The 12,002-nt window shown below is 50.7% G+C and overlaps 1 protein-coding gene across 1 annotated transcript; it reads left to right on the top strand.

Moving 5' to 3' along the window:
• Window positions 1-63: 63 nt before the first annotated feature.
• Window positions 64-11,430, top strand: SMIM7 (small integral membrane protein 7). Its single transcript, XM_001502936.6, has 5 exons — window positions 64-992; window positions 1,073-1,114; window positions 1,596-1,648; window positions 5,266-5,356; window positions 10,313-11,430. Exons 1-5 carry the CDS (start codon window positions 967-969, stop codon window positions 10,326-10,328), a joined length of 228 nt encoding a protein of 75 aa, XP_001502986.1. The 5' UTR covers window positions 64-966; the 3' UTR covers window positions 10,329-11,430.
• The last annotated feature ends 572 nt before the right edge of the window (window positions 11,431-12,002 follow it).

Raw genomic sequence — 12,002 nt, 5'->3', positions numbered from 1 at the left:
CAACCCGGCCCCGCGGGAGAGGAGGGGCGGCGGCTGGCCCCGATGAGGGTCATGCGGCCGCCCTCTCCAGAGCCCGGCGGATCAGAGTCCTGCTCTGTCCCTCAGGCCACCGCGACCCCATTCAGCCCAGCGAGGTGGGGTGCGGAGCCCTGTGGAGGGAGAGCTGGACTGGGGGCCTGTCCACTGAGGGGTCCGTCTCGCATGGAGCCCACCCAGGCAGGACGGACAGTCAGGACCCCACACTCGATCAGGAGGCTCGATTAGGACCCGCATCCTCCGTGGAGCGCTTGGATGGGGCCCTCTTCTCTCGTGGGGCCCGATCATTGTGAACCCCATTCCCCCGTGCCCCACAGGGTCCACTCGGTCGGGACCTCTGTCCTCGATGGAGCTGTCATGATCCCACTCCTCCGAAGTCACGACCTCTATACCCCGTGGGGACCCCTGTCCTCCGTGGGACCCCAGCCCCCGTAATGCCCGACTAGTGGGGATCCCCACCTCCGTTGGGCCTAGGAGGACCGCCTTTTGGAGTCCAATCATGGGAGTCCATGCCTGGGAGAGCCCACTGCGTCAGGACCCATTCCCCCGTGCTGCTCAGTGGTTAGGGGGCCCAGTTTCTCCAGAAGCCTCATCCGAGACCCCAGCTGAGGAGAAGTAAAAGTAGCCCCGCTCTCTCGAGAGCCCTCACGCATGCGCGTCACGCTTCCAATGCCGCCCCAGATGGCTCCGCCCCTTAGGTGACGTCACAGCTCGTCCGGCCCTTTCTTCGCCACCCTCTGAGCATCCTCAGCTGGGAGGCTAGGTCTTTGCTAAGGGGGCCTGGCCTGCAGAGGGCGGGAGCTGTCTGCCTTGGCCGTCGACTGGCCCAGCCTTCGCCAGCGCTGCTTCTAGATTGGTTGGCTCGTGCTCTTCTCCCCGCCCACGCCAGGGCTTCCGCTTCCGGTTCTGACTGCAGCTTCGGTCGTAACGATGATCGGGGACGTCCTGCTGTTCGGGTAATTCGGGGGACCAGAGGCTGGGGCGAGAGGGCCCGACGGGGTGGGGGCGGCGCAGCTAACGCATTCTCCCTCCGCAGGACGCTGCTGATGAACGCCGGAGCGGTGCTCAACTTTAAGCTGTGAGTAGGCCGCGTCGCACCGCGGTTCCCCCGGGGACCCGTAGCCCCGCCCTCCGGGCGCGAGCCCGCCCCACGCCTCAGGCCCCGCCCCCAGCCCGTCCTCTGGCCCCGCCTCCATCCTGGACTGTCCTCCTGTGACCTTCCCCTCGTCCAGACTTCAAATCCGGGTGCTCCGTTCCCCCGGGTCCCTCTGCTCGCACGCAGCCCCGGTGAGCCTCAGGCCCACCCCTTAAGAAGCTTTTAGCCCTCCCCGTACCCTCGGCCCCGCACCCGGCACCCGCGGACACCGTGTCGGCGGCTGCAGGCCTGGCTGTGATTGGCGGGGCAGGGGGTGGCCCAGCGAGGGTCGTTGAACCACCCGAGGTCACACAGCAAGTCAGCGGTAGGTCTAGAGCTCCCCTCTGAGCTGGGGGTCAGGGCCAGGGGACTGAGCAGTCTATATGTCCCGTTGAAAGTGGACTCTGTTTGCTTCTTTTTGCAGGAAAAAGAAGGATACGCAGGGCTTTGGGGATGAGTCACGGGAGCCCAGCACAGGTAAGGCCTCCTTTCTGGTCTCTGGAATCGCTCCGTTTCAGAGAGGGCAGTTCTTTGTCACCAGGTCCTTTTGAACTGTGTGTGCGCGTGTTTGTGTGACGAGCTTGAGGGTGTGGCTTCTGCCCACCTGTCTCGGGCTTCTTCCTCCTACCAGACCTCCCCTTGTCTGCGTAGGTCAGCTGTCAGGTCACTTCCCAGAGATATAGTTTTTTTATGTGCGCTGTCATCTGGCTAATGTCTGCCCCTCACACTTGACCTTAAGCTCCAGAGAAGAGGCTGCAGCTAGTTTCAGCTCATCCCTCTGCCCTCGCGGTGCCAGCACTCCAGCAGGAATGAATGAATGAATGAATGAATGATTGAGTGAATGAACAGCCTCACCAGGAGCTGTTGTTTTCAGAGTCCTGTGGACCTGTACTCTGTTTTGTAATTAGATGCCAACACTAGCTTTCAGATAAGTTAGGAAATGTCATATAAGAAATTCAGATGTCTGATTTTTCAAGAAAAATCAGAACATTCTACAACTCGGGGTTCAATGACCTTTTGGCACCTGTTGAATGGGGTTGAGAAGCAGGACCCCACTGAGGCAAGGCTTGTGGCCTTTACCTCCTCCCAGCCCCAGCCCTCTCGTCTTTACGTCATCTCACCTGCCTGGTCCCCGGAGGCCCTGGCATGTACACTTTGCTGCTGAGTTTATTCGAGTGACTGTTTGGAATCTAATGGGCCCTGCCTGTGACTGTGGTATCCATCCATCCATCCATCCATTCATCGAGCATTTGCTGAGCACCCACTACATGCCGGCCACTGTGCTGGATGCTGGGGACAGAGCAGGGGACAAGACCAAAGTCAGTCCTGACTTGTGGGCTGTACTACTATGGGGCGGGACAGACTTCCTACACCAGGAAGAAACGGTGAAGGAGGGGGCCCGGTGGGGACGGTGATGGGGTTGCTGCCTGGCTGGGGTGTGTGGAAGGAAGGTGCTCTGGGAGGTGGCGTCGCAGACGAGGTGGTGGGTCCGGTGATCGAGCTTTGTCCAAAGGTGAGGGGAACCCCGAAGAGCAGTGGTTTTGAAAACAGTCCAACAGCTCCCCTTTATTGGAGGCCTGCCTGGTGGTGGCTACCTTGTTAGGTGCTTCTCATGGGTGTTTCACTTCACCTTCATTCCTAAAAGGTAAGGGCGTTTTCACATTTTACAGATGAGAAAACTGAGGCTCGGAGATGTGCCTTAACTTGCTTATGGCCACCTGGCAAGTCAGTGACAGGATCAGGATTGGAGCCTGGGTTTTTCTTTCTTTCTTTTTTTTTTTTTTGAGGAAGACTGGCCCTGAGCTAACATCCATGCCTGTCTTCCTCTTCTTTATATGTGGGACGCTGCCACAGCATGCCTTGATAAGCAGTGTGTAGGTCTGCGCCCAGGATACGAGCTGGCCAACCCCGGGCTCCCGAAGCGGAACACATGAACCTAACAGCTGTGTCACCGGGCCAGGCCCAAGAACCTGGGTTTTTTGACCCCAGAGGTGGCACTCTCAGTCACTGGACCATCCATCTGTTCATTCATTCATTCGTACATTCATTCAGCAGCTGTGTGTATTGCTTAGCTGCTCTGTGGAAGGCAGCCTGCCAGGCCCTGAGGCTGTGGCCCACATCTGAATAGGAGCTGTGATGGGTGGGAGACTGGGCCTGAGGTGGCTGTGTCCTGATCAGGGGCTCCCTGCAAGGCTCCCTCCAGCCAGGGCCCTCTCCCTGCAGAGAGGGTTCCTTGCCCTCCATCTTCTACCTGGCTGACCCTAATACCATAGTGGCTGCGTTTGTTGAGGGCTCGGTGTGTGCCAGGCACCGTGCCAAGGTCTTCCCAGGCCCTCATCAGCCCCGTTTGCACGGGAGGAAACTGGGGAACAGACAAGTCAGACACTGGCCCATGTCACCTCCACGGAAGGGCAGTAAACTCCTGTCTCCGTTTAAGGTCGGAGCTCATGCACTTCCTCAGAGAGTTGTCTTCCGACCCCTCCCCAACACGCACTAGGTGGGGTCCCCCCAGTGTGTTCTGCCGTGGCCCTCGTCATGTGAATAATCACGTCTGATCACTTCTTTAGTATTTGTCCTTGCTGTGAGCTCTTTAGGGCAGGGACACCTGTCTTGTTCCTCCCTATGTCTCCTGCACTTGGCTGCTGCTGGGAACTAGTGGCCTTCAGTTGGCATCTGTTGATGGCAGGAGAGCCCCTTTTCATGATCCTGGGCTCTGAGAAGGGCCTTGCTGAGCAGCGCCTCTCACACATCCTGGAGATGGACCCATCTCTGATATTTGCAGTCTGTCCTGGGCCAACACTTACATAGGCTGTGCCGCATGTGGCTAACTCTGTGGCTTGGACAGTACTGGACATGTCTGGGCCGTGTTCAGCAAGACCACACGCTGACCACACGCTTGGATGGCACAGCATCGTTAGGTGGCCATCACATTGGGTTGTTGGGGACATTTCTCAGCTCGTGCCGGTCTTCCGTCTTTACTGGACAGCTCCAGTCTGCCGATGATACTGTGGGTGGCACCCCTCTAGATCACTTAACCCAGGCCTGTCTGTTTCATCCTGGAGGCCTAGCCAGGGAGGCTGAGAGGCTCGAAACCCTGCGGTAAGGTTCTGGAATCTAGGTCTCTGGAGTCTTAACATACCAAATGACCTCCTCTCGGAGCAGTTTCTGTTCCTCGGCATCAGGGGACGAGAGGAAGTCATCACCACAGCAGAACTCCCGTTTTCCTTGTCCGAATCAGTATGCTTTTAGTTGCAAACCGTCAACACCCGGCTCAGAGTAGTCAAAGCAAATGGGAATGTCCAAAGGTAGAGCTGTCTTCAGGCCCACCTGCGTTTAGGGCACAAACCAGCTCTCCAGTGTGTACCCGTCTCCTGCTCTCTTTTTCCTTCTGGGTTGGTTTTATTTATCAGGCTGGCTTGTATCGACAAAGGTGACCCCAGAGTAGAGCTCTGCACGTTTTTCTGTTAAGGACCAGATCGTAAATATTTTAGGCTTTGTGCTGCATGCAGTCTCTGATACAACACTTCAGCTCTGCCACTGCAGCTCGAAAGCAGCCGTGGACGATATGTAGATGATTGAGCACGGCTGTATTCCAGTAAAACTTTATTTCTGATGCTGAAATTTGAATTTATGTAATTTTTGCATCTCACAAAATGTCCTATGTTTTTCTTAACCATTAAAGAAGTGTAAAAACCGTTCTTAGCTCCTGGGCCGTTCAGAAACAGGTGGCAGGGGCGAGCTTCAGCCCCGGGCTGTGGTTACCTGACCCCTGCCCTGGAGGACTGGGTTTATAACTTCTTAGCCCAGCACAGCTGGCAGAAAGCAACTATCCCAGTCGTTGGGGCAGAACTCCCAGGGCTGACTCTCACTGGGCACACTTGGGTCACGCGCCCCTCAGTGAGCCAGTCAGAGGCTGGGGGCTTGGTGCCCTCACGGGATTGGTCTGGGAGCCACAGCCTGAGTGCTGAGGGTTGGGGAGCCCAAAGGGAAGGCCTGCTGCCACTGGAACCCGAGGCAGAGACAGCGGAAGCACGCTGCAGCTGGGCCAGCAGAAATGGTAGCAGTGCTTATAAAAACACTTTCTGACTTTGCAGGTGACAACATCCGGGAGTTCTTACTGAGCCTCAGATACTTCCGAATCTTCATCGCCCTCTGGAACGTCTTCATGATGTTCTGCATGATCGTGTAAGTCCCCTTCAGTGTCACGGCCTCAGCGTCGTTCTCCGGAGCGATCTACCCGGTGGTCATTCTCGGTATCCTCAGACTACATTTTTGTGTTACGCTTTCTGCTTTCAAAATAAGCACTCTCCAAGCTAGAGAAGAAACTAGGGGCTACAGGGGTTCAACTCTGTCACCACAATCCAGGCTAGAGCTCTGGTTGGAACACGGCGTTCTCCATGGCCTGGCTGTGTCTGGCCCCTCGGCAGGGGCTGCCAGGGGAGGCCTTGCCCTGAGCTGTGGCCCTGTCGCCCTCACCAGCTCTGCCGCGCTTGGCATCTGCCAAGGTGGAAAATGTGGCTTGATGGCAAGCGTGCCACTGGATCCTGCCCCTGCCCAGCTGGAAGCCAGCAGCAGTGTATTCAGACTTGACTTCTGTTTTTATGCCTCTTTCCATTTTCTAATTAGGCTAAAAAAATCCAGTCGGGTTGATTTTCGTTCCGGTGTCGGGGCCCTAATTCCGATGCTGCTGGTAATGAATTATGAGACTCATAGTAAACAGACTCAGGGAAGAAACAGAAGAAGCTGATGTTCTCTGCGATTCTGGGCTTATCCCTGTGTGCTTCCCCCAAAGAGGATGAAAATGAAAAGTCAGCTGTCCTGAGTAATCGAGGTGCTGAGTTTGGGGTTGCCGGGCAGTGCTTGTGCCAGGCCAGGGGCTGTTTGAGCAGATGATTCGAGGACCTAGGAGAACGAGGAAGGAAGGGTTTCACTGTGTCACGGGATGTTTTAGAGCCCAGAACGAGGCCTGTGGTGTATACCCCTAGAGACCCTTTTTGGGAGCTCGGATGAGGCCTGCCCAGGTACAGAGAGGGCTCACGAAGACATCAGGGAATTCACAGAACAGCATAGGACGCGTGAGCAGGACTCACAGGACGGCGAACAGAGTTGGGGGCTCCTCCAGCCTTTATTTCTAGGTCCCCACCTGTCCATTCATTCATTCCTTCACTCACAACTGTTCATTGTGGGCTGTGCTCTGGGGTGACAGCGGAGACCAAGACACCCATCGTCCCTGCCATCAGCGAATGTACAGGATAACACGCACAACAAGGAAAGGAAACAAGCAAATAGGGAAAAATCAATTGTGAGGTGGCTAATGTGAGAGGACTCTCAATTTAGCAGGTGATCAGTGAGGCTTGCTGAGAAGGTGCCATTTAAATCAAGACCTAAAGAACAAGAGGGAGCCTGCCATTGGCAGAGCTGGAGAGAGACAGTAGCGCTGGAAGCAGTATATGCAAAGGTCCTGGGACAGGGGGAAAATCGGAATTTTTTCATCATTCTGTTCTTTTCTGTCCATCAGTTTGTTATCCTCTCTTGCCCGACTAGCTTTCTTAACTGCTCATCTGCTGGGCTGTGACCAGGGTGGCAGCCTCAGGCTCCATGACATCCTCGCTCAGCTCCCCAAGGCCAACATAGTCAGTAGCCAGTGTCCTGATTTCATTTCCTGGGAGCAGAGTCTGAGTGACCTAGCCAGGTGTCACCCAGGTCCAGTTGGGTTGGGAGTTCCTGACTCCAGCAAAACCACTTAGCTCCGGGGTCGCCAAACCACAGCCCATGGGCCATATCTACCTGCTGCCTGTTTTTGCTTTTGCACTACAGTGGCAGGGTTGGGGCATTGTGACAGAGGTGGTCTGGCCTGCAAAGCCTGAATTATTTACTGTGTGGCTCTTTACAGAAAGAGGGGGCTGACCCCTGACCTAGGCTGGCTCTTTGGGCAGGGGCCATGAGTGAGGGGAGATTCTCTCCAGAGAGGACTCTGTCAGGGAGGCGGTGACTGACTTTCCCAGGATATTAAAAAACTGGAAATTACCTAAATGTCCAAGAACAGAGGAAGTGTCAGGTAACTCGAAGGATGCTTGTGTGACTGACTGTGACGATGCCATCACTGATGGTGTGCTGGAAGGTTCTGTCTACACGGGGAATGTTAGGAAAGAAGGCCATAGGTCACCTGCATGCACATTTTGGCCTCCAGTTGTGATTTGCATGCAGTAAACCTTGAATAAATGCTGAATGAGTGCCTGAAGTCTGTGAGGGAAACACTTCTAGTGAAGGAGTTGGAAGGATGCACTCCAGACTGTCCACGGAGGTGACTGTGCTGCGACTGTTGAAGGAGTTAGTGGGGTAGAGGGGTGGTTCACTCCTCCTTGCACCCACTTCTACATTTTTTGAGCTGAGCTACTTTGGAAAATTTTACAAGTCATGAGAAACTTAAAATGTAGGGAGGAATACACCTGAATGTTTACAAACCAAGGGTACTGTGTCTGCAGCTTACTTCAAAACACATCAAGTAAGGGAGATGGATAAATGGATAGATACATGATAAAGCCAAGTGTTCGTTGCAGAAAGTAGGTGGTGTGTATGTGGGTGTTCACTGAACTGTCCTTTTAACTCTTCTCTATGTTGAAATCTTCATACTAAAATATGGGGGGAAGATAGGGAGAAAAGGAGAGTGTCACACTGTGGAGGATTTATAAGTACAAGGTGGAAGTCGGTCCTCACGGTTCAGTATTTTGTAGTATATTCACAAGGTTGTGCAACCATCATCACAATCTAATTCTAGAACTTTTTCATCACCCCAGAGGGGAACCCCATACCCATTAAGTAGTCACTCCTTGTTCTCCCCTCCCTCAGCCCCTGGCAACCACTGATCTACTTCCTGTGTCTATGGATTTACCTGTTGTGAACGTGTCACATAAATGGAGTCATACACTATGTGGCCTTTTATGTCTGGCTTCTTTCACTTAGCATGGTGTTTCCTAGATTCTTTCATGTAGCGGGTGTCAGTAGTTCATTCCTTTCCGTTGTTAAGGGTATGCCACAGTTTGTTTACCCACTCATCAGTAGATGAATTTTTGGGATGTTTCCATTTTTTGACTATTACAAATAATGCTGATATGAATATTTGGGTACAAGTTTTTGTGCAGACGTATGTCTTCAGTTCTCTCTGGTACGTCCCTAGGAGTCAAATTGCTGGGTCATATAGTAACTGTATATTTATCCTTTTGAGGAACTGCAGACTATTTTCTGAAGTAGCTGCACCAATTTACATTCTCACCAACAGTGTATGACGGTTCCAGTTTCCCCACATCCTTGCCAGTACTTGTTATTGTCAGCTTTTTGATTGTAGCCATCCTAATGGATATGAAGGTTGGAGTTTTCATTTTCCCAATGGTTAATAATGTTGAGCATCTTTTCTTGTGCTTATTGACCATTTGTATATCTTTTTTGGAGAAATGACTATTCAAATTTTTTAAATTGGATTATTACTGCATTGTAAGAGTTCTTTTTATATTCTGGATACCAGTCCATCATCAGATACATGATTTGCAAGTGTTTTCCCCCATTCTGTGGGTTATCTTTTCACTTTCTTTCTTTCTTTCTTTTTTTTTTTGAGGAAGATTAGCATTGAGCTAACTACCACCAATCCTCCTCTTTTTGCTGAGGAAGACTGGCTCTGAGCTAACATTCATGCCCATCTTGCTATATTTTATACGTGGGACGCCTACCACAACATGGCTTTTGCCAAGCGGTGCCATGTACGCACCCGGGATCCGAACCGGTGAACCCCGGGCCCCTGAGAAGTGGAATGTGCGCACTTAACCACTACGCCACCAGGCTGGCCCCTTTTCACTTTCTTTTTTTTTTTTTTTTTAAAGATTTTATTTTTCCTTTTTTTCCCCAAAGCCCTCGGCACATAGCTGTGTATTTTTAGTTGTGGGTCCTTCTAGTTGTGGCATGTAGGATGCCATCTCAGTGTGGCTTGATGAGCGGTGCCATGTCCGCGCCCAGGATCCGAACCAGCGAAACCCTGGGCCGCCAAAGCAGAACATGCAAACTTAACCACTCAGCCACAGGGCCAGCCCTGCCTTTTCACTTTCTTGATGGTGTCATTTGAAGTACAAAATTTTTAATTTTGATGAAGTCCAATCTATCTTTTTTCTTTTATCACTTGTGGTTTTTGTTATAGCTAAGAAGTCATTGCTTAACCCAAGGTCACAAAGATTTATGCCTAAATTTTCTTCTAAGAGCTTAGTAGTTTTAATTTTAATAGTCTGTGATCAATTTGAGTTAATTGTGGTATATGGTGTGAGATAGGGATCCAGTGTCATTCTTGTGCGTGTGGTGATCCAGTTGTTCCTGCTCCATTTTTCCAGTGACCTTTTCATTTTGGAGACAGTTTAGGTTGATGAAAATGTTGCAGAGATGGTAGAATCCTCTTCTTTATCTTTGTAACAGCTCTGTGGCTTTCCCTGTAGGCCTGGGTTATAACTTAGCTCCCATTCCCAAACGTCATGGACAGTTTTACAGTTTCCACGCCTTTTCTAGTCCAGATTTTCTTTAAGGAACAGAGTTAACTGTAATCATTTCTTTATTTAAAGGTCTTTTTTTATTTATGAAAGTCATCGCTGACTTGCAGTAATAAAAAATGGGCTAAAATGTTGCAGATTCATGTAAAGTAGGTACTTTTAAAACGAGTTACTTTTTTGTTTTTTTTTTTGAGGAAGATTAGCCCTGAGCTAACATCTGCCGCCAATCCTCCTCTTTTTGCTGAGGAAGACTGGCCCTGAGCTAACATCCATGCCCATCTTCCTCTATTTTATATGTGCGATGCCTGCCACAGCATGGCTCGACAAGTGGTGCTAGGTCCACACCCAAGATACTAACCGGCGAACCCTGGGCCACTGAAGCAGAGTGCGCAAACTTAACCGCTGCGCCACCGGGCTGGCCCCTTTTATTTTTTTAAGTGTACGGTTTGTTTGTGTTAAGTATATTCAAATTGTTGTGTAACAGGAGAGTTACTTATAAAGTCACAAAATGATGTAAAATAATCTTAAGAACAGGGAGATAAAATATTTACTACAAGTGTTTTCAGAGCGCCAGCATCCCGTCCTCACGGACATTTCTGCCCTCTGACTTTTCTAGGCTTTTTGGCTCCTGAGCCCCAGATACGAAACCAGGAACAGTCGTCCAGAAGCTGAGTCTCCTCCCCTGCGTTCCTGACAACTTCAAGAATGTTTTTGCCTGGAAAACCGGTGACCTTCCCAGAAAGCCCAAGCTCGTGGTGGGTGGAAAAAATGTTCGCCAAGATGCTCACGGTTTCCCAGCCACGTCACTGTTTTCTTTTCAAAGATATTTTCACTCTGGTCTCTGCATTGAAATGCTGCCTACTTGAGGAGTTTCAGGAGGGTTCCTGTAAGGGGCTGTCATAACTCTGGTTCCCCGTAGAGAAAAGAACACGTGTAGATCATTTCGTTGGATTGGAATTCCTCTTCGACCAAGCTTTCACTAGAAACTCGTTCTGATATTTCTTTCTTTACTTTTAATAACCATCCTTTTTGGTTCAAATTATACAGATTTTTAAAACTCACTTTTGTCCAAGGATCTGAAGCAGAAAGTTTGGCTTTGACGTTTCCTGCAGCCTCTTTATTGCACTGCGTTCATGAATAAGGAGCAAGTTCACTGTTGCTGGGTCTGACAGCAGTGCTGGGTGTGCGTCCATATTCCTTCCCAGTCCCCCTGGCTCTGCTCAGCCACTCTGTGCCCTGCGGTCGTCCCCAGGATTTCGAGGGTGAGGGCTGACTGACTCCCACGCAAGAGAGGTGCAGAGCCGTTGGCAGGGCCGGACGAGGGTGTTGTGAGAAATTTGGCCTTGCCTTCAAGCCCTCTGCTAAAGTAACTGTTGGGGCCATTAATTGTACAGTTTTTAGACTGAGAGTGATTTATGCGGTAATATGAGGACCCAGTTCTGAAAGCTTGGGTTTTTGGGTCTGCTTTTCAAGTGGGTGATTTCAAGTTTGAAAAACAATGAGCCTCATTTGAGGAAACACAGCGTTTTGCACAGAAAGCCTCGTTGAAAGAGTCCTGCTTTAATCTCCAAAATGAAACGCTGGTGGTGGGTGCCTGCTTCCCACAGGTGTTTGATTTGTTTCTGGTGGTTTTTGAAATCCTGATTTGTAGGTAAACCTGGTGGGAGGAAAAAGGAAATACACAGGCTTTTAGAACGAAATAGCGTTGAAAATAAAGCTCATTTCTAAAAAGGACCTTTTGTTTATACATTTTTTAACCAATAAGTTGACTTTCAACTTGAGTTGTTTCAAATTATGCTGTGGGAAGCACCTAGGATTCATTTTGGAGGCTGTCAGAAAGTCAGAAGAGGGGTGATGTTAGCTGTTCCTTTCTGAATTTTCCCCAGTAAATGTCAGGCAGGAATTGGGCAAATATGGTTGTGACCTGGCTGTTCTTGGAAGGTTTGAAAGAGCCAGTGACAATGGTGGGGTTTTGCTAAACCAGGGTCGAGTCCATTTTTACTGCTTCTCAGCTAACATCATTCTTCTTGATCGCTTCTATAATTTATTCCCTTGTCAAATCCAGACCGTGCATCACCTGGTGGTTTGTAGGTAGCAGGGAACGTACGTAGCTGCTGAATCAAGCTTCACCCTTGCAGATGTGTGTTCTTGTCAGCAAGGACAGGCGTGCCAAGATCTTGGTTGATCAGTCGTCATGCCTGCGAATGAAACCTCTCTGCCTTATTCAGACTCACCTGGAGGTTTCAATGAGGCGAGGCGTTTATGGGGAGGAATTGTGCTCAGAGAAGAGAATGCTGTCATTGAGA

The sequence above is a fragment of the Equus caballus genome, chromosome 21, assembly GCF_041296265.1.
Source record: "Equus caballus isolate H_3958 breed thoroughbred chromosome 21, TB-T2T, whole genome shotgun sequence".
Classification (NCBI taxonomy): Eukaryota; Metazoa; Chordata; class Mammalia; order Perissodactyla; family Equidae; genus Equus; species Equus caballus.
The sequence above is the reverse complement of the archived record's forward strand: the minus strand, read 5'-3'. Positions and strand labels throughout refer to the sequence as shown.

What these genes read in the sequence shown, in the direction of transcription:
- SMIM7 (XM_001502936.6), top strand. Translation starts at nt 967, where the DNA reads ATGATCGGGGACGTCCTGCTGTTCGG. An exon ending in GGGGACGTCCTGCTGTTCGG is followed by an intron (nt 993 to 1,072) that starts GTAATTCGGGGG and finishes CTCCCTCCGCAG; the next exon opens with GACGCTGCTGATGAACGCCG. An exon ending in GCGGTGCTCAACTTTAAGCT is followed by an intron (nt 1,115 to 1,595) that starts GTGAGTAGGCCG and finishes TTCTTTTTGCAG; the next exon opens with GAAAAAGAAGGATACGCAGG.